At 39.0% G+C, this 27,818-nt stretch overlaps 3 protein-coding genes across 8 annotated transcripts in view; 2 read left to right on the forward strand and 1 right to left on the reverse strand.

The window, feature by feature from the left end:
* Nucleotides 1-4,788: 4,788 nt before the first annotated feature.
* On the forward strand, nt 4,789-16,828 carry LOC108123983 (estradiol 17-beta-dehydrogenase 11). The gene is made up of 8 exons (XM_017239445.3): nt 4,789-5,396; nt 11,969-12,122; nt 12,195-12,319; nt 14,659-14,769; nt 14,833-14,958; nt 15,015-15,136; nt 15,200-15,316; nt 16,004-16,828. Exons 1-8 carry the CDS (start codon nt 5,184-5,186, stop codon nt 16,227-16,229), a joined length of 1,194 nt encoding a protein of 397 aa, XP_017094934.2. The 5' UTR covers nt 4,789-5,183; the 3' UTR covers nt 16,230-16,828.
* Nucleotides 16,474-21,550, reverse strand: Itgbn (Integrin betanu subunit). 2 transcript variants are annotated; one of them, XM_070277753.1, is made up of 6 exons: nt 21,529-21,550; nt 20,282-20,358; nt 20,031-20,223; nt 18,338-19,088; nt 18,083-18,278; nt 16,474-18,027 (listed from the first exon to the last, which is right to left on the reverse strand). In XM_070277753.1, the coding sequence occupies exons 1-6, from the start codon at nt 21,533-21,535 to the stop codon at nt 16,927-16,929; spliced, it is 2,325 nt and encodes a 774-aa protein (XP_070133854.1). In that variant the 5' UTR covers nt 21,536-21,550; the 3' UTR covers nt 16,474-16,926. The 2 variants fall into 2 exon arrangements, with proteins under 2 accessions (XP_070133854.1, XP_017094933.3); XM_017239444.3 differs by lacking the exon at nt 21,529-21,550 and adding an exon at nt 20,430-20,630.
* Nucleotides 21,551-21,834: 284 nt separating this feature from the next.
* The window catches only part of LOC108123967 (uncharacterized), a 66,731-nt gene continuing 60,747 nt past the window's right edge, over nt 21,835-27,818 (forward strand). Inside the window, exon 1 of one of the 5 annotated variants that reach the window (XM_017239409.3) lies at nt 21,835-21,968. The gene's annotated coding sequence lies outside the window, so the exon portion shown is untranslated. Of the gene's footprint in view, nt 22,952-27,818 lie in introns of all 5 variants that reach the window. The other 4 variants (XR_011442220.1, XR_011442221.1, XM_043211477.2 and 1 more) reach the window with 4 other exon arrangements.

Genomic DNA, 27,818 nt, shown 5'->3' on the forward strand with positions numbered 1-27,818 from the left:
ATAGCCCGAAATCCACTGACTGCTCACTTGAAGCTTTTCCCATCGCCGACTGCAAGAAGCTTTCCACCCGATTCCGACGGACAGCTGTTCCGGATTTTGGTTTCGATTCGGTTACGGAATGAGAACTGGGTCCTGCGCATTGGGGATTGTTTACGTTTACAGTTGGTTGGACTGACGTTTGCTCTTTGGTGGCGAAAACGAAAGGGATTCCGGAAGGGTGAAATGGCGGGAAAACTCAGAAGGGTCATTGCTGTTTATGTTCCTCGAGTGCTGGCGCTGGCCAAGTGCAGTCCTTTGCATGGCTAATGAATGGCTCTTGCCATTAACTGCAATTCTCCATAGCCTAATTTAAGCCTCACTTAAAGCGTAAAAAATCGAATAACTAATTTATTAAATATAAAGGCAGTTGAATTCTAAATTTATCTACCTTTCATAAATGTATACGAATAAGGTGCCTTGTGATATTATTAGAATTGGCCATAAATTCTGCTGCACAAAAGCTAGAAAATCTGGTTTGTGAATTTCACAATGTGAAATTATACAAAAATTGTCTAGACAACTAGTTTGTCTTCACAAACGTAGTCACGTAGATATAAAATACATAAATTAAGAACAGGAATGGCTAAAAAAAACATTAAGTAATAAGTCATTAATAAAATTAGCAAACATTTTATTATTAAATTAAGAAAACAATTTGTAAGTAGTATATAAGTACCTCAAGAACCATCTTTAAAAACAAAACCTCCATTTTGTTTACTCTAATCAATGACGCTCTAAGAATTTGAAATGCATAGATGCTAAATCTGGCATTTATTTGATAAAACGACCTTGACTTGGTCAAATAACTCCCCCGAGTTGTGCTAAAAATTCAAGCAAACAAACGAGCGCCAAAAAATAAACAGAAAGATGGCAATCAAGCCTGACATTAGAGACCTTGCGATGATCAATGCGATAAACAGCCACATAAAACATAGAATCGCCTTTAATCGAGAGTGTTCTATTTTCGGGGAAAGGGTAAACTTGTCTAGCTTTTGTTTCGTTTAGAAACGGGTTTTTCGTGGGTAATCACACGGATATAACGACCAACCATAAAAACCAAACTATCTAAACTTATAACAAGCCATTTAATTCGAACGTGTACACTTCAGCCAGACACTTGACTGACTGCCGGCATTGTATCTGTATCTTTCAGCACTCTGGAGTCTGGCTTGAGCTGCTGGTTTAGAGGCTGTCCCACTCATCAAATCAACGACTCCACCGACGTCCGACCTTCTGACCAACTTTAGCCACTTTTGACCATCCGGTGTGGGCCAAATGTGTCAGTTGTTTGGCCTTTTTACTTATTATTTGCTTACTAATTCAATTAAAAATACATTTTCTACTTGAATTGCAAGACGAGGGTGTCTATTATGTCTAAGGCTATCGTGGTTTGGTTTAAAAATATATTTTTGGTAAAATTATTACCTATTTTTGGCTGCCCTGGTTTTTAGTTTTTCGATTCAGCCAACACCTATCACTTATTTAATCAAGAAATATTCAAACCTCTGATAATTATCAAATAGTTTTCTTACAAAATATTTTACATGGCAGGAGGGGCTTGACAAATATTGGTATCTTGGGCTTTAGAGCATTTATGTTAATTGATATCAAAGACAGAAACAATATAATCAAAATTCAATGCCAGATGGGCTTCACAAAAAAGATTTAGTGTTGCTTTATAACATTTATGCCACTAAGCTTTGGGATTTGAAATCCAAGAAGTCGGAAGCAGGCTTATGGCTGACAGGTGTTAACTTTTTCGACTTTTTTGATGAGTCAAGTCTCTTTAAAGTTTGTTCAGTTTATAAGGATTTCTGACTGAGAATCTTAATTTTCAGACTCCAAAAGATGACTCATCAGTATAGCTGTCTGATCTGATCATTAGAGAATTTCGCTAAAAGCCAAAATCATAACAAACCACCAGCAAGCAGGCGTGAATTTTTTCCACAAATAATAGAACCAGATATATTATTGACCAAAGAAACCGAATTTATTCTTTTCGAACTCCACAACGCAATTCCCAGAGTAGCAGTAGTAGCAGAAGCGTTTCAAATCCGCAAAAAATACAATTCAACTTCCAATTAACACATTGCAAATGAGACTCCCCAGACTCTTTAGAAAAAAGTCTTGACCTTGAAGATATTTATTTCTATTTTTTTGGGCAATAATTATCGTACTCCTTAGTGTTGTCAAATAAATCATAATTAATAGCTTGCGGTGCTTAGGCAGTTCTAATCAAATGGGCCATAATCGCGATGCGGCACAAAGCCAACAGATATTTGTTAGGAAATCGAAAGACCACATAATGTCCAAGTCATCGGTAAACACATGGCATGAAACACGTTCGTTTTCAACCGGAAGTTCGGATGGTAAAACAAGAATTCTGATGTGAGGAAGTGAAATAGGTTAACGTTCAAATTGGCGCTTAGCGTCCAACAATTATGCTGGTTCTAACGGGTTTTAAGTTTAGCGAAGGCTATCAGTTGATTCATTTGCGATTGTCTAAGTCTCTGGGTATTTTGTTATTGGCCTTTTTTTAGCCAGTCTTGGCCAGTCTCCGTGTTTTTTTTAGATTTTGGGTATGGATATGGTCAAAGTTCAGCACATTTTTGGCGAGCTCGGTCAACAGGGCACGAGGTTAAATTCTCGAAAAAGGAAATAGCCACTTTTAGCATGCGCCACCAACCTGCTCGATTTTGGTTGCGTAGAACATATGGAATATATTGGATTTTGGCTAATAATTATTGCGGAAATTGGCAAGATGGCAAATATGTTGATGTTGTTGAGGGAAATGAATCATTTGGGATATTTTCAAGATTTTCAAGAAATAATAGCGATTGGTTCTTTGAAAGCTAATTACTTATTCTGACATTAACATCTTTATAGGTTTTTTAATAAACTACTTTAATAAAAGTAGTATTTAATGGTATAGCTTATTTTATATAAAATGATTTTTTATATTATTGTGAAACTCATAAACTTTTTATTAAAAAAATCAAAGTATTATTAATTTACTCTATAATTTTTATAAAAACAAAGCTCTATATTGTGTTTTATTTTTTTCTTCTTCTAAAACCTATGCCTAAATATTCTTTTATTTATATATTAAGCTCATATTTTTCGAATTATTAAATTTAAATTTTTTGTAAATATATGGCCACTCTGCAAGACAGCTGTTGGGAATTTAAGGATCCAGCTGAGCTCTCAGGAACACCCCCTTTTTTTGATGGGGGCTTTCTCATTTTCGTACTACGCCGGCGCCAAAAACGTCAAAAGCCACGCAAAGGGAAACGAAAATGAGCCAAAAAGCAGGCGAAAAATATAAATAACGAAATAAAACCAGGCAGACACAAAAAGAATGCTTGAAAATCCAGTAAAGCCATTTGCATATTTTCGCCATTAAGTTTATACATCAATTAAGAAATGCCGGCTTCAAAATCTACATAAACTTCAGAAATGTTGTAATTTTTGTGCAAAAAAAAAAACAAACGGTAACTCATCAACTACTGTTACAAATAAGTAATAAAAAGTACTTTTTTTTAAAGTAAAATAAATATTAAAAAACAATAGTACTTTTGTTGCTAATTTCTCAAAATTTTGTGTTCACAAATGGCCTTAAACATTTTTAGCAGTTTTTTGACCCGAAGTCTTGGTCACAACTTCTTGTTAAAAATGCAAATCGAAATCTAAAAAACGCACGTATACAAAACAAACGATATCGAATCAAATAAATAAAATTTGCTTATTATGCAATACGAAGATGTGACGAAATCGTTAAGAATTGCCAGAAAAATATCATTTTAATGCATTAACATAACCTGTTTTTGAATTTCTTTCTTCTTTTTTTTTGAAAGAAATTCGACGTCAAAATAAAAGCTTTGTAGTGTGTGTGTGAGAGAGTGTAAAAGAAAGACGAAGGAAAAGGGAGGAAGAAAGGACAACAAAGTGCTTTGTGATGTCGACAATAAGAAGAGAGGATAAAAATTGTCCAAAAATTGAATTAAAGCTTATTTATATGCCAGAGACTCGCTTGAGATTCGAAAATAAAATATATCAGCATCAGATTTTAAGGGAAAGTGAAACTAAATACATTGATTTAAACATTAACACTTGGGATTTTTAATAAGCTTATCAATTTAATGTTTTATAATTTATTAACAGCTAAAGAAAATAATGAATAAATTTAAATATTTTTGTATATTTATAAAAAACAGTCGTTAAGAAACTAATCATCCAAAAGCATTAAACTAAAAATATCTTCTAAATAAAGCTCCTAATAAAGAAATGCATCATTCAAGTACAAAAATGCAATAAAGAAATGCATCATTCAAAAACAAAGTTGTAATAAAGTTGTAATAACATTTTTTATGTTTCGCAAAGCCCACTTAAATTCAATTAGTCATGTCTCAGGTGGTCCTTCACGAAAAAAATAAAAACTTCACCAACTGCAGGCAACATAAATCTCAATTAATTTTAAAAAATTAGAGGGAAACATAAGCGCAACAATAAATGGCTTAAAATAAAAATAAAACAAAGCGAATATAAGAACGAGAAACGAACAAAAAAAAAACAAAAACAAAGCCAACAACATTAAACCGAAGCCGAAGCTGCGACTGAAGCTCGATGACGTCACAAATTCAAGCTTCGGCGGTCGGCAGCGACGTTGACGATGCCGCCAGCGTCAACGTCAACGCTGGCGTCGGCTATATCCAATAGCGCGCCAAAATAAGAAGTCGAAATTCATTCCTTTCGAGCCCACAACGTTCAAAATCGTTTGCTTCGCTCACGAGAGCGGACGTGCAGTGCGGAAAAATCAGTCGAGTCCCCAACCTAAAAAATAAAGCCCAAATAACACAATAACAAATTATAAAAACAAAAAAAAAAAAAAACTCCAAAAACGCACATTCAAAATTAAGCCAAACAATATAAGCTCTGGCTTGCGGTTGGTTGTGTTTCGTTTGCATTTTAAATAAACTGAAATAATTACGAAAATTACCAAAACAAATAGCATTTAAAATTTTTCATTCGTTTCGCTAGCAAAATTATAAAAAAAAGTGTCTTGGAAAAGTGTGATCTACATAACTATAAAAATCGAAGCGGAAATAATCTGATACAAAAGTCAAGTGTCAGGCCAGTGTGAGAAAATGGAGAAGAACAACAACAACCTGCACGCCGACGATCAGCAAATGTTGGCCAACGGACATGGCCTGGCCAATGGCAATGGGTCGGTGCATTCTGCCCAGGTGAAGAGTGCTCCTCCCCAGGCCACTGGGTGGCTTGAGAGCCTTCTGAATAGCTGGGATGCCTTTGCGGATGTGGCCTGGTTCATCATTTGCTGCATTGGATATATCCTTCAGGTTAGTTTTTTTAGGATTAAGGGTTATCCTTTAATTGAGGTTTAAGGTTATCTTTTATTTGACCCTTTAAGGTTACACTTTATTTTATCTTCTAAAATCAAACAATCATCAAGCAAATAAAAATACATCCATAAAAAGTTTCTAATTTTTAAAGCGAATAGTATATCAATGACTTTTGTGTATCTTTTAATTGCCCCTCGGGCCGAAAGACCTTCTCACTTTTGTTTACAACAGATTAATAAAATTTGTTAAATGGATGTTGGCTTCCTTTGGCCGAAAGAATAATTCACCTTCGCTTTGACTTTGGTTGATTAGCAACATTGTGTGACTTAGTTAACGCCATTTACCTTCGACTCGCGACGAAAAAATGTGTCAATGTTGATCGGTGAGAATCGCGGCGAGAATTTCAAGTTTCGGTTTGGTAATCGCGTGGCGTGCAAAAATAACGAACGACTGCGATTAACTTATTTAATTAGCTGCCAAAAGGATGTCCGCACTTGGGCCAGGAGATATATGGCCAAAAGTAATGGGCATTGCCAATGGCAGCACGTGTGGCGTTTAATTGGGGCCATGAAAGAGATTTAAGGCATTAAGATTTCGCGAAGACAACTCGTTCAGATGGTATCTCGGTGGGCTTGAGGGAGGAACCGGGTTACTTTAGGGGCTGACTGACTGCCCCACGATGATGTAAACCAGCCTGTGAACGATGTGAACTCACTCGGCGAGATAATTTATTTTGATTTACGAATTTACCTTTTTGAGATGCAATCTGGCAGAGGCAGGGGATCATTGGAGACTGCAAATGAAGTTGTTGTACTGGATATTTTCACTTAATTAATATTTATATCAGGGTCATAAAATGCATTATTGATTTCATCTTCTATTCAGATCCTGTTGGCTAGAAACTAGAAACCTCTATAACAATATCGACTGGTCATAAATTCTCAATGAACTTGCCTTTAATTATAAACTTTAAAATCAAATGGCAAAAAACTAACAAAAGCTAATAAAAATAACCGCCTAGCACAGCTTGACATCAGTCAATTAGTCAACTCGATTAATTGCAATTATACGCTTGAATGACAAAGCAAAAATCAAACAACTAAGAATTTAAATAAATTATAAAGTCATTGGGAGCTTACAGGCCAATAAAGTCACTCAGTTATTGGCCAGTAGGCTCCCACTCAAAAAGGTTGCGCCTATTTGGGGGAATTTTAAAAATTAGACCCATATCGAGTTCAAACTGACACGCTAAGTGGTTTTTAAATAACCAAAAATAAAAGACAATAAAAAATTTCAATTTCATTGCATAAGTCTCGGTTTGTGGTAATTATATTTTCACTTTACCGCAAAAACCTTTTTTGTAGTCGCTGCGAGGCAGATAGGGCTAGTGAGATATGATCGTGAAATGTGTGGCATGATTGTGGCATTTACATATAGACTCGGTATACATCTCTATTCGCGCCGGCTGCGGTTGTGTGGCATCATTATGCACGAATAGTGCACGGGGAGAGGGCCATTTTGCCATAAAAATAAAGACGGCAAAACGGCGGGCGAAAAACTGTTGACATTTGCATGCCAAATGCACAACAAGCGACTCAGAAAGCCAACGGAATTTGCATGTAAATGTGCAACAAAATCGCAAGCCTCCATGATTCTAAGGCCTCGCAAGCTCACTGACTCTTTGTCGATCGGGCCTGACTAAATTGATGGTTTTGATTGAATCAACAAGCGGGTAATTCGGATGAATCGGACCAATAAGGTATGATTAGACGGATTTATGTCAATGCGTTCACAGCAGCTATCAGCAACAAAAGACTTAGGCAACAAACTTGCGTTGAAAGTTCCACCTACATGTTGAAAATTATGGGCGGAGAACCAACTAGGCGTTAAGGCACTTAAAAAAATATTATTTATTTATTTATGTTTTAAAATATATTAAATTTTTATTTTAAGTGATGTTTTAAAGACATAAAGAATTTTTAAAAGTTCTAAAATTATTTCTTAATTAATATATATTTTTCCAAGTGTCCGGGGGAGGCATGTAATGAGCCAAGTCAACCAGAGTTATTGCCTGCTGGTGTCGTGCCTGCTGCTGCCACCGCAGCTGCTGCTCTGTCAACTGCGCTGCTGCGTTTGGCTTGTTGACCTAGTTCAACTTTTGCATTTTGCCGGCTTTGTGGCGGTGCTGGCCACTTGGAGAGCCTGTTTTTATTAGCCCTGCTTGCGCTAGCCGCAAGACCCACACTCACAACAACCAACCGCAATTTCGCGGGCATTCATTTATGTTAGTGTGTGTGCGTTGCAAACCCCAAACGCAATTGAAATTGAAAGTGTTTGAGACCCCCCGAAAGGCAAATAGCTAAATACAATATCTCACTACTGGATGGGTTACCATAGCATATCTCAGGCCCGCCTCCTCCGCGTAAATTGTAAATTGTTAGCTTAAAGTTGGCTAGAGCCAGAGTCGGAGCCGGTTGCAGGTTCATAACCCGCATGCGGCCTTGTGCTTTCGACTGATTTACGGCTGCCCGAATGGTTTTGTGTGTGAGCCAGTGAAAAATGGGTTACGGGGCGGGTGTGTCCCGTCAATGGCCATATAATATCTAACAAAAAAGTACAATAACTGTCCGGTCGGTCTGGCACAATGTAGACATCCAAGTACAAAGCACTGAAATGAAGGATTCATTTAATAGATTTATAATTGCCAAGATATTCAAGCAGTACTCTTTTGACACAGAACTATTAATAAAGTCTTTTGATTTCTCAAGAACCAATCCTATATACTCCATGCTAATCACTAGCCATATCCGCTGCCGTGGAATCTGAGCACCTTTGCAAATATCCGCTCCGGCTGACAAATTACCACTCGAGTCACTCTAGATTGTTGCTGCCGTTCGCGATTGGATAGAACTCGATTGTTCGATTTATGAGCGCGTGTCACCATTCATGTGAAAAGCAAATACACCGCTAGAAATCTATATTGTGATGTTAATTTTTCGCAAAAAGGCAATATATATGAAAATTGCCATTGAAGGCCGTATACCGGCAGTCGATGACAGCGACCACCCGCTTGCAATAAAAATGCCCGAGACAAGCAAACACAAAACTTAAAGTGCAAAATCATTGGCCAATTGGCCAGGTAGCTGAAAACTTTCAAGTGTATGCCGGAGGGGTACTTCCCTCCTCCTTATTTCAAATGCAATGCACCACGCTGCACTCGAGTGGTTGCTGCATTTGTTGTCTGTGGGGTTCAATTTCAGGTTTATTATTAATATTTACACTATCAAGGGGTGCTATTCTTTGTCTATAGGGCTTACTAATTTGTAACTCCAAAGCAACAGCTTTATTCAATCAAGCCTTAAACCCTCTTATAAACATTGTATATTAACAACCTTTTGAAAATATAAATAATATTATATTTGTATTAACTTACAAGTGTGTTTGAAAAGCAACAAAATAATTGTGAGGCTTTGGTTTTTTGCAACTATCGGTGTCTGTGTCTAGTTTCAAAGCGATCCAGCAAAGAAGGTCACTCGGCGAGGAACAGGGGGCATGAGAGGCGGCACGGACGTCTGCCAAGTGTTTGTGCATTGGAAGCATTGCAACAGCGGCGTTTACAATGTTTTGTGGCAAGTTCGTGCCTTAAGTCTTTTGTTTTGTGCGCTCACTCAAGAGCCTCCACTCAGAGTGCAAGTGTGTGCGCCTCTCTGTTTTCCACTCCACTCATAAAGTGGCCCAAATTGGAGCCAATTTGGCAGCTAAGCAGTCGGGCAGCCGGCCAGGTGCCAGTGTATGCGATAGCTAGCTTGGATTTGGGGTTGGGCAAGAGCCTGAGCCTGAGTGGCTGGTATTCGGTTTCACTTTCGGCTAGCTTTAGAACCACGTTAACTATGTTAACCAGGCGACGGCAGCGGCGGCGGCTACTTCAGGTTGTTGATATTTTCGCAATTCTCTTGGAACTGGAAGCATCGAGATCGGGAGAGCAAGAAACGAGTTTGTCCATTTGCTTTTGTCTTCTCGATGGCTAAACATGAAAAAAAAGAAGCCGAGTGCAAACATTTGATTACTACTGCCAATAATGATGATGATGATGGTAGTGGGAATGGGAATGGAAATAACCCAGCCGGCTTCACGCCTTAGAAGTCTGAGAGCGCGGAGTATGTTATCCCCGTGATCAGCCATTTGGCATTTGGCTTGCATAAATTATGCAAGATTTTTGCAATCCCAACGACGCGAGAGAATTCCATCTAACTGTTGGGGTCGACTGAAGATCCATGCTAATTAACGTTTAAACAACTCTAATGAGCTAAACAGGTAGTACTTTTTTGTGTTACCACTAATAATGTTAGCTGGGAAATATTGCACTTTATTTCAAACAAAATGTGTGAGAAAAGAATGGAAAATTTCAAAATCAAAAGTATGAAAACGCTGAACTCTTAATTAACATGTAAATTTCAAATGCCATTGATGTAATTTTCCACTCTTGTAAATTTGTAATTTTGTAAATTTTGAATTTCATGCATAACAAATTCTCCATCATGGTCGAATATCTTATTCAAAATACCATTTCCTATTAATCATTCTCAAATGGCAAAGACCTCCGTAACGTTTCCACGCCTCGACCACAAGTCAATCAAATCAAAATCAGTGCATCCCAAGATCAATCCGATTTAATGATTTTCCGTATCTTACAAAGGTCAATGCGTCGGACCTTGACAATCACCAAAAAGGCTAGAAAACCGATAAAAAAAAAAGCCCCATAAACAAACGACAAACGCCGGGGGACCAGAAAGCCCAGCTGAATGAACTTGATGCTGACTAGGCAGGTTTCTTTGCCGACATACCAGATTTGTGTCTGTCTGGAGGCTGGAGGGAAACAAAAATAGAGTCAGACACACAAATTCTTGGATGAGATGGCTAAAATCGAAACGTGTCTGCAAAATTTACATTTGAGCAAACAATAGTCTCGAAAAGTTTCCGTGATCTGATCTGTCAAAATCATTCAATCTTACTTTCAATTCAACATTAATTTGCATATCTTTTTCTTGCTTTTTGATGTCACATTTAAACTGGAAAAGAAATCACTGCTCTCATTATGTTTATTATCATATTATGCATGAATTATAATTGCATGCTTCCTGTCCTTGCTGCTTGTGATGAGCTGAGAAAAATGCGCATTGCATGTTAAATTATGTGACAAAATGTCTGTCAACGAGCCGGCAGCCGTAACATGAAAATAAAGGGCCAGCTGAGGCAACCCGAAAGCCACTCATCATCATTGTTGCCAGCCACAACGAGCTCCCCAACATACCTGTCACAAGTTTCCTTTGATTAATTTTTTTATAATTTATTATACACTTTTTTTCAAAGGGAAAGGGCAGAAGAAAAGTCTTTGCGAAAAGGGAGGATAGGAATTTCACACCGAATCTGGTATACTTTGAGATACTTTGCTTCGAAAATATACAAGAGATTTTAAGGATCTGTCTTCAAAGACCTATGAAAGCTTTCATTAATGTCTATTATTTTGAATAATTAAATGAATTGCTTCCTAATAACAATGTAGTTGAGTCCACACCCTGGCAGTGTATGAAACAGCACAAAGTTGCGACACATTCATTGTTAATGTCAAAATAATTGGACACGCTTGCCGGACTCAGCTCCCAGAGACCCAAACCCAGCACCCAGACCCGGTGTCCACTCTCAGGTGCAAATAACCCTGCCCCTGCCACTGCCACTGCCACTACCACTGGCCAGGTGCCCTAAGCGGATGGGGCATATTTGCTGGCAGCAAGTTCGCGTGCGGCATGAAAATTTATGGGATGCCCCCGCGTGCAACAGAAAGTGCTACTGTGCAACATGTTAAATATTAAGTTCGCCGCCAGAGTCTTTTGTTTTCTCACTTTTCTCTTTTTTTCCCTTCTTTTCTTTGGCAATGGGAGCGCGCATTTTTAATGGCCTCCAGGGAGGCGTGATAGTCATAAATTTTGACAGCTTATTGACATTAAACTGGCACAAAAAATGAAACATGGAAAAATAAATGCAAATTTAAAAAATATCCAAGTATCAATTAATTGAAGTGCACTACCCAGATAGTCGTCTACTAACGCCCTCAATGGGTTTTCAAGGCGGCAAATTGCGGTCTATTAACACGCAGCTGCCAAGTGGCTAAAGCGAACAAATGTTGTTTACAATTTTACACTTTGTTTGGGTTTCCTTTTGTGTCTTGGGTAAACTTTAGATGTGTCTCTATTTTCGGAAGCGTGACTTGGTTCGGTTTTAGTTTGCATATAGGAAACGATCGTAGCGAAAACAAAAGACTATGACAACGAATTTTTTTGCATAAAATTAAGAGAAAGAAATGGATTTACATAAAATCGTTTAAAGAACTTATGGGAATAATTTATTAAAAATTCGGGGATTTTTTGAAGGGCCTAGCCATCTATCTTTGTAGTGGAAAGTACCAAAATACTACCCTGAACTATTTCCAAATTGATATTTAATTAACTCTTTCCTAGAATAATTACAAACTTTACGTAATTACTCACCATAATTAATTCTCTCACTTCCAGGATCTGTACTACATTGCCTTTGGCTATCCCGAAAAGGAGCTCAACTCAGACATTGCTCTGATCACAGGTGGAGGCAATGGACTGGGTCGCCAGTTGGCCGAAAGGCTGGGAAAGATGGGCACCAAGGTCATTATCTGGGACATCAACAAAAAGGGTAAGTTCCCAGATCACGTGACAATCAAGAGAAATGTTGTTTATATTTTGTTTAAAAAAAAAACCCTTTCAGGCATTGCGGAAACAGTTGAAATTGTTAAGGAAGCAGGCGGCTACTGCAAAGGTTATGTGGTTGATATTTCCAAAAAGGAGGAGGTCTACAAGGCAGCCGATGTCATCAGGGAAGAAGTCGGAGATGTAAGTACAGGGACTTTGTGGAATTATATTATCAACGTGTGATTGCTATTATGGCAATGATGGAGAAATACGGAAAAACATGGCCTACTTGAATTAGGTAACAAAAATAAATTACACATTTCGTTTTTCCTATGCCGGCAATATGGAAAGGGAAAAACGCGGGGAGTGCGTGCGGCAATTGAAGCATAAAAGTCAAGTAATTGCTGTTTACAGTCGACCGCCTAATGTGGCATCAGACTAGTCGTCATATAATTGTTTGTTGAGGGGCGTTTAATGGCTTTTATGCTGGCCAGAACAGAACCCTTCTTTGCCAGAGCGACGGACAACATGTAAGCCGGCACCATCCAACTTTGGTTGCCGTGGCTGTTGCTGTTGCTGCCACACCCCGTAGTAACACATTTATGCATATTCATGTCATAAATTTAAAGCGAAGCCGGGTTGGAGAAAAGAAAGAAAAAAAATTTGTATGCATGAGCGCATCGTCATCGTTGCGGCAACCTTGAGAAATTGTTGCACATTACACAAAAACATCAAAAAAAAAAAGGAGGAAAAAATCTGGTAGGCGAAGAAGCCATGTCGAATCCGGTCTTCTGCAAACTGGTTGCCACTTCGCATTCGATCTGGTCATTTATCAAAATCCAGGGCAATTTCGAGCCCCTGCAACTGACACTGTTGCAACAATGCACCAGCAACTGCCACACATTAACTTCCCATTCAAATTAATTTCAGCTCAGCTGCTAATTATCTTTCATGCCAGAAATTTTCTGACACTTGGTTAAGCTTTTATTTTTTTTTTCAATAAAATAGCATTGTTTTGTTAGCTAATTATTAGGCTTCCCTTGTGATACTTTTGTTCTTTCAATTAGAACTATAGAATGGGGCTCTGTTAATGAGCGAAACAGTCTCTAAAACTTTCAATTTTATTTAAATGAAATTTAGGTAATTGGCCTCAAAATGGTTGCCACAAGCATCTAATGTCCTCATTAGAGATTTGTTTACGCTTGGCCAGGTCAGCTATCAAATAAAAAAGTTGAATAAAAACCCACAATTACTTGCTTTAACTATAATTTCGATTAAAAAGCGACGAAAAAATAGTACAAATTATGTCAGAAGTTCAAGCATAAAAAAGCAACAAGAACTAACTAAACACAAGAGGCAGCATTTTGAAAGAGTTATATAATGACAGCAGCCACATCGTTGAACCTGAAAGTCTCTAAAAAAAAATGGGGAGAAAAAATGAAGACAAAAAAACAGTAGCAGAAAAACTAAGAAAAAAAAGAAACATTTAACTGCTTAATAAGTCATGCGTTATGCAGATGACGCGTTGCTTTTTTTTAGCCCTTTTTTAGTTTTGAACCTTGTTGTTGTTTTTTCTTGGCTTTACTATTGCCCGGGCCCTCTGAAATATTACATTTAATATTTTTAATGGCTTGGCAATGTTGTTGTTTTGCTTTAATGGTCTGTTGCCGGCTGCTGTTGTGTTTTTTATTTTTTTTTTTTTTTAGTTTAGTTTTTGTTTTTGCTGATGCTGACACTCTTGTCTTGTTGTCTTAATGCACGCCTCGTTAAATGTTTTTGCCCGGTTACAGCAGGCAAATTCGAAATCGCTCATACGCAATGTATGACCTGCCCCTGCCCCACACACCAATTGCACTTGAACTCGCCCCCCAAATAGGATCATTGCTGTGCACTTGTTGTTAACTTATTTAACCAGCCGGCGAGCAACTTGGCTATATTCGCATTTAGACCTTGACATGCTCGACTTGGGTTGGTTGCCATTTGAAGGATTTCACTTATTTGGAAACTGGCTTCACCAAGCAAGAGAAATCTTTCAGAAGCTAAGCTTATAGAGAAACTAGAGACCTTGTTTTGATTCGAGGTCTTGAATAAAGAAATGATTCTTAAGGGCCAAAGATGTTTGATTACTTCTTGTAATTTATTCAAAATTATTACCTTAAAGGCTTGACCAAATCTTGAGCTATCTCGGTCGGGTCATAAATCAAGCAAGTTATGAGCTAACCAAAGTCTGGGAATGTCTTGGACCAGCCAACGCCTTCAAAATCGTTTTACCAGAAAAACAAACAAGTCAAGAATATTGGCAGTTTTTTTGGTGCTAGTGGCACACCAACAACTTACGCAATATGTTAATTTTTTAGGCAACATTTTTCGGCAACGGCAACGACTGGCCATTACAAATAATCTGAGTATTTTATTGCCACGACTTTAAAATATCTTGTATCTTAGAGACCATAATTAAGAAAAGTTTATGAAACATTTATGAAGAATACCTCTTAAATTATTAACCTCTTACTTAATATTCCCTTTTTAATACCCCTTAGGTTACTTTGTTGATCAACAATGCGGGCGTTGTCTCTGGTCTGCATCTTTTGGATACACCTGACCACTTAATCGAACGCTCTTTCAATGTTAACGTTATGGCACACTTTTGGGTAAGAAAGAGAACAACTTTGTCAAGAATGTGGAAGCTAAATACCACTATTTAAATATTGCAGACGACAAAAGCGTTCCTGCCAAAAATGATTGAGAATGATCGAGGACACATTGCCACGATCGCCTCGCTGGCCGGCCATGTGGGCATTAGCAAATTGGTCGATTACTGTGCCAGCAAGTTCGCAGCGGTAAGCGGAGTGCCTCAATTCGCCCCGTTCCCCTACTGAGTTATCGATAATTACAGGTTGGCTTTGATGAGGCTTTGAGGCTGGAGCTGGAAGTCCTTGGCCATACGAACATCCGTACCACCTGCATCTGCCCGTTCTTCATCCAGGCCACTGGCATGTTCGACGATGTGAATGCCAGGTAAGTGCCCAGTGCAACCAGGGCTCTTTCTCACTGACATTTTGACTTGGTAAATGATTGCAGATGGGTCCCCACGCTGAATCCCAACGATGTGGCCGATCGTGTCATTGTGGCCATTAAGAAGAACGAGAAACTGGCCGTCATTCCCGGCTTCCTGAAGGTCCTTCTCTCCTTCAAGTGGTAAGCAAACAAATGGCCTTTCGCTTCAACTTAATAATGATAATTTGCGGCACTTAATTAGGCGCCATAATGGTTGTAAGGGGCTTGTAGGTACTTCCCTAATGGACAGCCATCAGTGGGAAATTCTCGACTTGAATGTATATATTTTAATTTGAACTTGTTTTTAATTTTTTTGATAGCCTGGCTATAAATAAGGGAAATAGTTAAAAATATATGCTTTCTCAGAGACTTTAATGTTGGCCACATTCGGCCTTGTATTTATGAGTGAAAATCATCCTTTTGAAAATCATGACCGCAAAATTATCTACTACCTCAAAAATAAAATAACAGTCTACCCTAAAAAAAAACTGCTCACTCATGTACTCACTTACACTTTAAATAAAAGGTAATAGAAGTTGTCTATAAAAGCTTTAAATATATTTCAGTGAGAATAGCTTAAAACCTTTATATGTATAACCATATATGTCTAAAATAGATTAATATTTTATTAGATAGATTCGACTATATTTTCCCTCAAAAACCACTAGCTCCCAGTGTATAAAATTCCCCTTGAAATCATAGCACTCCCCAGGACCGCATTACCATGCCTAATGGTCTTGCTTTAATGTGTTTCTCTTTAATAATGCAAAATATTTACCTTTACCTGGGCTCACCTTCTATATCGCTCTCTCTCTCTCTCGTTTACAGGACCTTCCCCTGGGGCTGTGTGGGCGGTCTGCTGAAGCGCCTGGTGCCCGACGCCTCCCCCCAAGGCCTGCCCAGCTCGATAGTCAGCCCCTTGCCATCGAACGCGAAGGCGACGTCCGCCGACATTGCCGCCTTGGATGCTGAGCTGAGCAGCGTGACATTGCCGGCGAAGCCACCCTCGATGCTGATCCAGCGGACGCCGTCGCTGGGGGAGCGTGTCCTTTGAAGGGTCGCGCCCCCGCTACTCCACCACTCCACCACGCCCAGTTCTGTTATTATACATATATCCACATCTAATTTTTTTGTTGTTTTGTGAAACGTTGTGTGCATTTTATGAGCGTGGAGTTACGAGCATGTGTAATTGAATTTCGTGTTTTTGGCATTTTTTCGCTGCGAGAAACCATTTACTAAATCTAAGCTACAAATCTAGTGATATTACGTTTAGTTAAAATAGAATGAAGGGGAAAACGTTTAGCCTTAATTAATTGAATTGTATTTTTGTAATGCCTCCTTACACGTACATAAGTCCTTATTTTAAGATCAATTTTGCATTTCCGTTTTGCCAGTAGTCATCGATTAACTCTTAAATCAATAATTTTCTACTAATATACAAATGAAATCAAAACTAACTTTTTGCTCAAAAGAATTGTTAAACATATTACTTAAATGAAAAAAAACCTTGTAAAACTATACTCTCTTCTTTAGCTATAACAAATTCTTAGGTTATATATAGCTTAGACTATAAATACAAATTAATGAACGATTCATCCAATTTTATGTATAAAATCAAAATTATGTTCAAATATATTATACAAAATAATGAAACTTGTCAGATTTTGTTCTTCATTAGTCCTTTCTTTGGTACAGATCTTGTTTAAATAACATCTTATAAACCTATAGAAACTTTTTTAATAGATCTATAATCAACTTGCAAACGGATTCTTATCAAAATTATCGCTGAGAGACTCTGGAACCTTATATCTTCCCACTGGATCTCGATAGATGGGATTTTCTTGTCGCACAACCGTCTTCTGCTCTTCCAGAAATCTACCATACTCCCTGGCATCCTTGGCCCGAATACACCACCAGACCAAGAAGATCAGGAGGAGCCCTATTAGTAGAGTGAAGCCCGAAATAAACCCAAACAAGGCTACATAATCCAAAGGTTCGCAATCTACGGCTTGGATGGTCAGGAAATTGGCATGGTCGATGACTTGATATTCGAAAAAGCTATCGCACTGGATTCCGTGCTTATTCACCAACCTGACCAGGCAGTGGGTGTGCTCGGGATCCAATTCGGACACGAATGAGTAGGTGAACCTCTCCTGGCTATCAAAGCTGGTGCAGAGTTCGCTGAGGTTCTCACAGGCACCCATGCCCTGCTTTTGTTCAATCAAACAGGTGACACACGGCTCGTAGAACTGACACAGCTTATTGTCCTTTTCGGGATCGATTTCGCAGAACTTTCCCAGATAGGGATCCTCACAGATGCACTCCCCGCAGTCGCAGATTCCTCGCTGGGAGCACACCTCCCCAGTGGGCCCCAAGCAAGCGTCGGTGTCCTCTTTGCAGTTGCATCTGGTCCCGGACCATCCCCACTTGCAGACACACTGGCCACAGTAGCAGTCGGCGCGCTCCAGATCGCAATCGATGCACTCCCGGCACTCGCAGAAGTCACCAGTGTATCCCAAGTCACAGAGGCAGCTTCCACAATCGCAGTCTCCGTGGTTGGAGCAGACCAGAGGAGATCGCGAGTTATCCGACTTGGGCTGCCGGCACTGGTTCAGCAGGCCTTCATTGGTGGTGAAGTTGGTGGCATCTGTGGGGCAGGTGCAATAGGTGCCTGTCCATCCCTCGTCGCAGTTGCACATTCCGCAGTAGAGGTATCCCTGATTCTGGCATCTGAAACGTCCTTCCTCGTTCTCCGGATCCGGTTCTTCGCGGCAGGGACATGGTCGCTGAAGATCAACATCCAAATCCATATACTCACTGAGTGAGGCCTCGCCAATGCGAATTTTATGGGTCTATAGGGTTTAAGATTATATAGAATACTTTAGGACTTTCATTGGGTTAACTCACATAAACTTGATTGGCTGGATACTCCTTGAGAGTCACATCCACATAAAAGTCTATTTCCTTCCCCAGACTGACATTGGTGCAGTAATTCCTTTTACGTAAGCTGGGAAACTGTCCACCACAGTCGGTATAGTACTCCATTTTTATGAAATCCGGACTATTGTCGGCAAACTGAGTTCGTTTAATCAGGTTCTCATAACTATAAGAAATATTAGAAGGATTAGGAAGGTAAAATATTTAACAGAAGTCAGATCGTACCTCTTCTTAAGCAATTCCAAAATATTCGAAGAATCAGCACTCAGGGTATCCACATAACTTATCTCCTGCATCAAGGCACTCAACTCCCTGTAGGTACCCAGCACTTCCTCCGTAACAGCGAATATCACGTTGGTCTTGCGACGGAGTAGCTCTCTGTACATCTCCTCCAGCGACGGATAGTCGTACTCCAAGGATCCTGTATACTCACCTGCACTATTCAGATGACACTTTTTGTCGTTACGCCGAACTATACCCGCCAAGAGCCCATCGCCGGCCATGTGCATGAAGCCATCGGTGACCAGGATCACCACCTTTCTGGCCTGCTCCTTCCAACCGATTTCCTGCTGGCAGACAATCACCTGCATCAGGGCATCCAGACCCCCTTCGAGATTATCCAGATTCCCCGTGATCTTGCTTTCGGCCACTGCCATGGTAAACTCCTCAATGTCCTCGGTTAGGGATATCTGGTGGCGGTATCCGTAGGTGGGTTCGCAGTTGGCTCTCTCACTGATGCAGGGATTCTCCTTGTGCTGCGGCAGAATCATGGGCAGGGTTGGCTTGTCCGCAAACGACCCAAATCCCAGCCTGTAGTTGGCGGTCAAGTTCTTGAGGGTCTTGGTGAGTTCCGCGCCCAACTGTTCCAAAGTCGCCTTGTCGTCCCGCATCGTCCAGGTGAGATCCATCAGCACGTACAAATCGAGTGGATGATTGCGTGCCGGTCGGTAGCTCAGCTTGATGCGTTGCGTGTTTCCTTTAAGGGCGATGGGGGGGAAAAAAAAGGATAAAAGTTATAGATCGGTTTACTATCCGCACTGGACAAAATCGACCTTGTTTACGAGCTGTTTTATGGGCTGACACATCTGCATAAACGAGGAAACGAGTCTGCTCTAGATTTCGCTCCCTTTTGTGTAATGCAGTGAGAAAAAAAGCTTTAAAAACTGGGTAAATAATCTATGGATACGGAAGTCCTTTAAAGGAGCAATATCTCTAAGATTTATTAATAAGAATATGTAAGGAATTTCCTAAATTTAACTGGCTTATTTGTTAATTTCTTAAGAACTTTTTTCAGTGCCTTGTAATTCGGTGTTTAGCAACCTTTCATTTACCACTTGAGGTAGTTCACACCCAGGCTAAGTGTTCTTTTTCCTTGTAATCCTTTGGAATGCAATTTAACCAGCTTTTTACCCCAGTGTTCGACCCTAATTACTGGCTGTTCAGTAGTTCTTAAGCTGGTTACGATCTGTTTTTAAATGGCCATCAAATTGGCTAATAAGCTGCCTTAACCAAAGAATTATTGCCAGCCATTGGCTGGATTGCCGGCTTCATTCAAATGTAATTGAGATGTACTTAAGACAGGTCCTATTTCCAAGGTATCATACGTAGTATTATGATTAAAACTATTATTATTTTAATCCTAGGAATTTTCTTATCAAAGAGGTTCAGTGAACTCTTTGGAAAAAAGAGTGGGTGATTTAGGGGTATTCCCACGCCGAAAACAATAACAATGATATGAAGATGTGACAACCACAACACCCTGATAGACGAAGCAGGAACACAAAACAAAATGTTGGTAAATGATGTGGAACAAATCAGCAAAGCAAACACACGAATGAAGGTAGACCGTGAGTGACACACTTTTGATAAGATAACAAAAAAAAAATAATAAAAATTATAAATAAATAGGGACGCACACCTTTGACTAGCTTAAGGTAAGCGCGTTGTGGTGTCACCTGTACCGCCTGATCGTCGTTAGCTTCGTAATCCTTTAGGGGCTTATCTTGCAGAACATCCACTACCGGCTGATTTTCATATATTTCCGTTTCGCTACAATTGGAATTTAGCAATTGAGAGCGTGTCAGACATCGGTAGCGCCCCACCTCGTACATCTGGTATTAAAAAATATAATTAATTTCAGAACTTCCAGAAACTTTCCAGCTACTCCACCTTATCAGTGCACCAGGCGCAGTCGAGGTGCGCCTCCAGGCATCTCTCACAGCTCTCCGCGTGCATGCATTGCTCATCTTCCGGAAAGAGAGAAAGTTATCGAGTTATATAACGGTAGAACCTGTCACTAAGTCTGTCACAAACTAACCGATGGAAGCTGCTTCCGGTTCGGGAAGCCAAAATGTTAAAAGGGCAATGACAGTTACTAAACAAAGCACATGGCCTCTAAGTGACGTCATCGTTGTATTATTTTTTAACTTAAATTGTTGCAATTTTTTCCGATCGCTTATTGTTTTTTTAACTTTTGGGAGGGGGAGCCAACAACCGTTCGGCTTTGAAAGCCCTGCGCAACTAATATTTTTTCCATAAAAAAAGCGTTGATTTGCTCAACTATTTCACTCTTTTTTTCCCCTATGTGCGTTATCTTATCGGGTGAGCGGGGAATATAGTAATAAAGAAATATTTTGATTACAAATGGCACATCAAACCCAAGAGAGTGCATGGATTTCCACCGAGTTAGATGATAACAAATGAAAGTGAAACTAATGTAACATTTTGGTACTTTTTTTTTTTTTAGAAAAAATAATGCATTTCGATAGGTATTTTTAAAGATATATTAAAATATATGTATAATTATGAATAAGTATAAATATCATGAATCAAAAACCATTCAAGGAATTCCCCCTTCTCAAAAAATAAGTTACTTGGTCAAGTAAACAACATTTTTGTGTTTTAAAAGCAATTTTGTTGCATACTTTAAAGATTTTCAACATAATATTAATTTAAAAAAACTGTTTGTTTATTAAACAGCTATAATTATATATTTTAAATATTTTTTTACATTCCTTACTTGAAAAAAACATGTTTTGAATAGGCGCCCCAGATTAATTGAATTTTGCACAAGAATATCTTGTTTAAAGAGGTCCTAGTTAAATTTAGGGAGTCATATTTTTGTTTCATATTTTGAACTAAACTTTTGTGGGAAAATACTTTAAAATTTGCTGGAAAGGTAAATAAAATATTTGTTTAATAAAGCTTAAATTATTAAAAAAAATAGCTACAGTTTTCAACTGCAAGATTTTTGTATACAGATTTTTATTAAAATTTTTGTAATTCATATTTTTATACCACAATCTTATGATTTTTAGTTAATTATCTTCAAATTTCATTAAGAAATTATAGTAAAAGCGTGCTATTATCAAAAGACAGTGTGAAAATGTTATTTTTCCGCCGTCTTTAAGTATTACCTTTCATCAACAGCGAAAAATACGGTATTTTTTGCTGCGGTCACACTGATTTCCTCTCTTTGGTCTCTTTTCGCTCTTTTGACGCTATGTTTAGCAGTATTTCTCGCTCAATTAGTGTGGGAAAATACCATATTATAGTATTTTTCTCATTCTGTTAACTCTCTCTCAGTGTTGTTGTCTTAACTCTCTTCCTTTTGTTCACTCTCTTTTCGAAATTTGGAGCCGTCGTACGGAAAACGCGGACGTCTGCGAGTCGGAAATCGAATAGAGTCGGGAAGTTATACAAAATATTTTGTGTTTTTAGCGTCGTTTTTGTGTTTTTTGGGGAAAATAATCGGGAAAAATCGGAAAACAAATGCGCGCCGTAAACAGTGCGACCAATTGACGAGATCGCGTCTTTGTGTGTTTGTGAGCCTTCCAAAATCGGAGCTTCTCGAACGGTGAGTGCGGGCGGGAGGTATTTGAAAATTAAAGTGCAAAACGGCGGCGGCGGCGGCGGCCAAGAAGGCAGCAAGGTGCAAAAGTCATTAATAAAAAAAATAAAAGAAAAATAGAATCGTGGAAATATACATGAGCGGAAAAGCAAGGAGAGCGTTTACAACAAAAAATACACATACCGTATACAAATACACGTAAAAATAAGGAGACGCCGCCGCACCAGTGAAAAAAAAAGGAATTTTTTTTGTGTACTACAGCGGCGCTGGTCTGGTTCCTCTTGTTGTTGTAGTTGCTATTGCTATTGTTGTTGTTGGGGGTTATACTTGATGGAGGCGGCATCGGCATCGGCATCGGCTACGGGCATCGTGCAGTTGCCTTTGTTTATGCTAGTTTGAGTGAATGTGTTGTTGTTGTTGTTGTTACTAGCCGTTCTGTGATTGTGATTGGAAAACAGAGAAGAAAAAATAGAAGAAAATAAAGAAAGCAGGAAAACAGAATAGGTAAAAAAAAAGAAAAAGAAAATTGCCCATTTTCGTTTTCCATTGCAAAAAGTGAAAAGTTTAATTTACTAAACAAGCGGTACCAATACCCCCACCCACCCAGTCACCCAGCCACCCATCTACCTTACCACCCACACAATCACACGAATAGGACAGGACAACGGCTGTCGGCGTGCGTGTTTCAGTGTGTGTGTGTGTGTCTCTATTTTTTGCAATTTCTACTGCACACGCTCATTCGTGTTGGATTATTGGATTATACCGCCATAACGGCACACGCATCCAACAACAACAACAACATTAACGAAAAACAAAAACGATGGCGGCGTTAAAACAACAAAAAGCAGGACGATAAAGGAGAGCAGACGACGTTGGATTTAATCATTAATGTCCTTGGAGATAAGGAAAGTGAATCACAAGAGACAGAGAGAGGAAGAGATAGAGAGCAGCATCGTCAGCAGTCTGATAAGAAGAAGAAAACGTTAAAGGTGAGTTTTTTGAAAATTTTCAAGAGTTTTTGGAAATAAGGACTTTTATATCTAGTCTCTAGTCTATTTTCCAATCTCATAATTATAATTACCCCACTTTAAGCTAAATTCCTCGACTTTTCCAAACTGCCATTTTCCAATGGAAAATTTATTCTAATGACGCTTTCTGCGATCCTAATCTGCAGCACATAAATTTCTGTGGCAACTTTGGGTGATTTATTGCCTGTCGATTGTCGTAGTGGCTGCCTTTTTGGCCAGTCAGTCCCCCAGACCAGAGACCAGAGTCCAAGACACTGGACACAGGACCAGGCACTGGACAGACTGGTGCCAGCTAATGTACGCGTCTCTCAGATGCCGCGGATTAGATAAAAAATTCTCAATTTATGCGTTGCGCCAGTTGCCAATTGCAGACCAACCATCCTCCAACCTCCCATCCCTCCCTCAAGTCGGAGGAAAGAAAAGTTGTCGCGCCTACTAAAATTTTCCTAGAGGCATCCTCGTACCGCTCTGCAGAGTCTATCATTTGAAATCATGTCTCGGCGATAAGACATTATAGTGGCTCTGGTCATAATTTACGTGATTTGACTGTCTAATGTCCTGGTAGAAGGACACAAGGACATAGTTAGGCCATAAAACTAGAGAAAGAATTTATATTTGGAGGCTATATTAAATGAGGAATTATCCATATAATATATCTATATGGCTTAAATAAATACCATAAACATGGCTTTAATAAAGTTGGTATACTTTTAGCTTTGAGGATAATATTCTTCTAGGTTCTAGATCCTAGTCCTTATTTTTTTAAATTTTATTTCCTGTTATTTGTTTAACAAACACAGAGTCGTAGAGTGGATTATTTATCAACCCCATATCCATATAAGCTAGAGTATGGCCCATAATTCTTCCCCTTTTAGGCCCTGGCCAGTTTTCCCTAAAGGTTTCCCAGGTATACTAGAAAATCCGTTCCGTTTTGACATTTATTGTTTTTAATAGTCTCGAGAGCTCTTTCTCTAAAGAAATTTTATGACACATCCTCGAGCGATAAAAATCTTTACTGCTCCGGGGGTACTACATGCCTACATATATGGTTTATATGTACTACCCCCCTCCCCTGATGTTCAATAAAAAAAGTAGAAAAAAAGAGGCCTTTGGAATTAGCCGAGGCCACCTCATAAAATGAAAAGTGTCATAAAAATTAGTCAAGAAATCACGCTGCCCACTCCAGTTCCAGACCAGTATTTGAATTTCTTTTCGGTTCCTTTCGGTTATTTGTTCTGACACATTTGTATGCTAATGAAGGAGGTTGGGTTTAGGAGCTTCCGGTGGCCAGTCTGGACGACTGGAATCTATCAGACTTTTGACGAGGGTCTTGGTCGGGAGGAGGATATATGTATAATGCAATGCTCAGGTCAGGTCTTGCATATCGAAGTGGTCGGCTGATAAAGGATTTTATTTTGGAAGTAGTTTTAAGGGCCATAAATTGAATTATAATTCAGGCATATGGCATTTCTTTCGGTCCGACGTTGAGAGCTTATGTCTAATGTTCTGCGGATTAGGGGGCTTAAGGTTGAATTGTTTTTTTTTTTTACTTTCCTAGGGAGTACCCCTAAGATTCTCTACACTATCTTGTAAACAAAAGTGTGTAGTTTTTTTTATATAAGCACTTCAACCCCTTTTGATTGCTTTTCTGTCTATGATTTCGTCTATTTCCCCCCTATCGAATTGTTTTGGTTATCCATAAATAGCATTTTGCTTGCCTTTCTTATCAACTTCCGCCGCTTAATGTCTCCCCTCCCCCAAAAGTGCATTTGGTTACACCCGTCTCTTTCCATTTCCCTCGCCCATTTCTCTCTCTTCCAGCAAATTGCCTTTCTTATCCATAGGAGTGCGTGTGAGGTTGTGTGTGTTTAAGAAAGATATCAACGTAGAAAGAGTGGGAGGACAACCTTGAACCTTGAACCTAAAGACAGGCACGACTCATTTCCGTTGCGGGTCAAAGAAAGGCAAACAGGTCAGGCCACAAATCTAAAATCCACAAAAATGCCACAAAAAGTCAATAAATGTGTGCGCCTTGGCTGAAAATTATCGCCGTAGCTCGTTAGAAGGATACCCAGGACATGTAGAAAGGAAGGACAATCGAAGGAGAGAGGACTAGAGAACTAAACCAAACAAAAGACGCACAAAGTGAAAGAGAATTAAGGAAGAAAAACAAAGCCAGAGGCCTAGGCCAGAAAGAAAGTATAAATGAGAAAGAAGAAAGTTCCGCAATTTCATTCAGCAATCACCTCCCGCTGCCTGTTTCCCTACTTCCCTGCTTGCTAAGCATGCTTTTTTCTTGCTTTTTTTTCGTTTTTTTTCCCAGAAATTATACTCTGGTCAAACAAAAGTCATTAAATTGCAGAAATCGGGTCACCAAACCAGCCAACAGCAAACCCAAAACCAAAAGAGAGAAAGAAAAAACGAACTAAATTGTGAATTTATTTACATTTAATTGCAACTAAATTACAAAAACAAAAGCGCTTTTCAGAGCATTGTCTCTGGAAATTATATTTTAATGTTTGTCCTCTGATGATGTCCTCTCTTTCCTCCACTTTAGATCCATTTCTTTCAGAGCCCAGCCCCTCAAGACCCAGAGTGTTGAGATAATGATGATGATATGACTCATTAACCTCGACGCATGACCCAAGCAAATTAGAACCAAAAGAAACCTCATTCCACTTCTTAAAAAAAAACAAGAGAATATCTTTACACTGATGAGCAAGTAAGGAGTATTAGAGGGGTCTTTAAAATCTTTAGTTAGAAACTTAAGAAAATTAAAAAAAATAATATAAAGTCTTGAGAACTAAAGATGGGAAGTACATACTTCCATAGAGGTTAGTTTCTTGCTGGCTAGTGTTATCTTTTTAAGAAACGCATATGACTCTTACATAGATACATATTTCAGAGCAGTACCCGCCGCTTTGAGCTAAAAGTGTCTTTGGAGGCCGTGTTTTATTGCCCGCCAAGAGTTGGCTTTGGCTTCTTTGTTGACTTTGGCTGAGTCATCATCGCGGTTCGTCGGTTTGATGTTAGAACTTAAATAGAAAAAAAACGCAGTACTTAACTGACATATTTTCCTTTGTAAAACTTAATGGTCTAGATAAAAGTTTGGTCGGTTTGTCGCTTCAAGTTTTCTAAACCGAGCATCGCATGCTTAGCATTTAAATGAGCTGAAAAATGAACTTTGAAGCCCACAAGACTGACTGACTGACTGATGATGATTCAATTGGCCCTGCTTTACCTGTGGTTGGTGCTTCATGCATTTTTTTTCATTGCAATTTGAAGACCACACCTTGGAAATGCTTCCATTCGTCATGCCAGGCCATATCTGCAAATATCTGCAATTGACAATCTGAGGCGTCTCCATTTCCCACGTTCTGCTTTTTTTTTTTTGTAAGCTTGTGCAATTAGTTTGGAATTTCGAGTGAGGTCAAGGGATTTAATTGCATCTTAAACGGTTCTCTTGACTTGAATCTCAACACCGCAGCTGCAACTGCAAATGCAAAATGCACTTCCCGTCCGCTTGGTCTTTTCTATTTATGTTTTTTACCCCCACATGGAGGAGGATGTGTGTTTATTGTTGATTTGTTTATTTGTTTACATGGCAAACATAAGCCAAACAAGCGCCGCCACTGCTGGTGGCAAAAAAAAAAAACTTATAAGCCTGAATATGTGTTTACAAATGATGGCCAAGAAGCCGAAGAACCCCGCCAAGAGCCAACAGGCCAAGAGCCGTGGGTTAATTTTAATAAATCTTTAAAGAGACTTAGTACCTTTTGCTAAGAAATTAAGTTACAGATTAATATCAATATTTGTCAAATAGACTAAAGAGACTAAATATTTTCTCAACTATTTTATTTCGAAAAACAAACAAATTGGAAATGCTTTCGATTCCACAAATATGTTTACTCTTGAGTGCAATGGAAACCTCCAGCTTGGTTGGAGGTTGATTTTCTTGGAGTTTCTTGGTAAAAACAGCTCCATTGTTTACTCGTATTTCTCTCAACTGGCCTTAGCCTGGATTCATTTGTGTTTACGTGCCACATTCGGTTGGCTTTGTTTACTTGAACTCTAGTACTAGAATTCCTGGGAGTGAGGTTCTTCTATCTTTAAGGCCTTCTGGCCTGTGGTGTCCAAGCCTGTATTTTCTACCAAATTATAATCTGCATTTATCGCTGCTGTTAGTGTTAATGCCACAGCTGCAGTAATTTTCTTTATTTTTCTCGCAATTTTTGTATATTTTTTGTATTTTTTTTTTGTCCATCCTGGCATATATAATGCGCTTTAATTACTGCGGCTTCACATGGTGGGCTGAGAAAGGACCTGCGGGAAGGACCTCCACTGAGCGCATTAACTGAAAATACTGTGCAAAGTAAATCGTGTTAAAAAGAACTTATCATTTGCATTATGGGCCTGCCTCCATCCATTCGGTTATTATTATTTAATTGCTGGCATTTTAATTATTGAACAGACACGTACCGAACAGTAATTTAACATTTCCCCCCCAAAAAATAGTTAAAAAATCCGAGTGCCAACCGCCGGCAAGAAATGCAATTTCCGAATGAACCTTTTTCCAAATTACATGCCAAAAACACAAGACAAACGTTTCCACTGAAACTAAAACTAAAAGTTGCTGCCAGACAACAGAAAAAAATTGAAAATTAAACGCCTTTGACATAGAAAATGCAATTTTCATCTGCATGAAGGGGGGCTAGGGATAGGGAGGGCTCTCGACTAAAAGTGAAATCCATGTGGGGGCCATAAAAAAAAAGAGAAAGAGACCCAGAGTATTGGAGAAGAATAAAAAATGGTATTAGGAGCAGTTTTA

This window comes from Drosophila bipectinata, chromosome 2L (genome assembly GCF_030179905.1).
Source record: "Drosophila bipectinata strain 14024-0381.07 chromosome 2L, DbipHiC1v2, whole genome shotgun sequence".
Taxonomy (NCBI): domain Eukaryota; kingdom Metazoa; phylum Arthropoda; class Insecta; order Diptera; family Drosophilidae; genus Drosophila; species Drosophila bipectinata.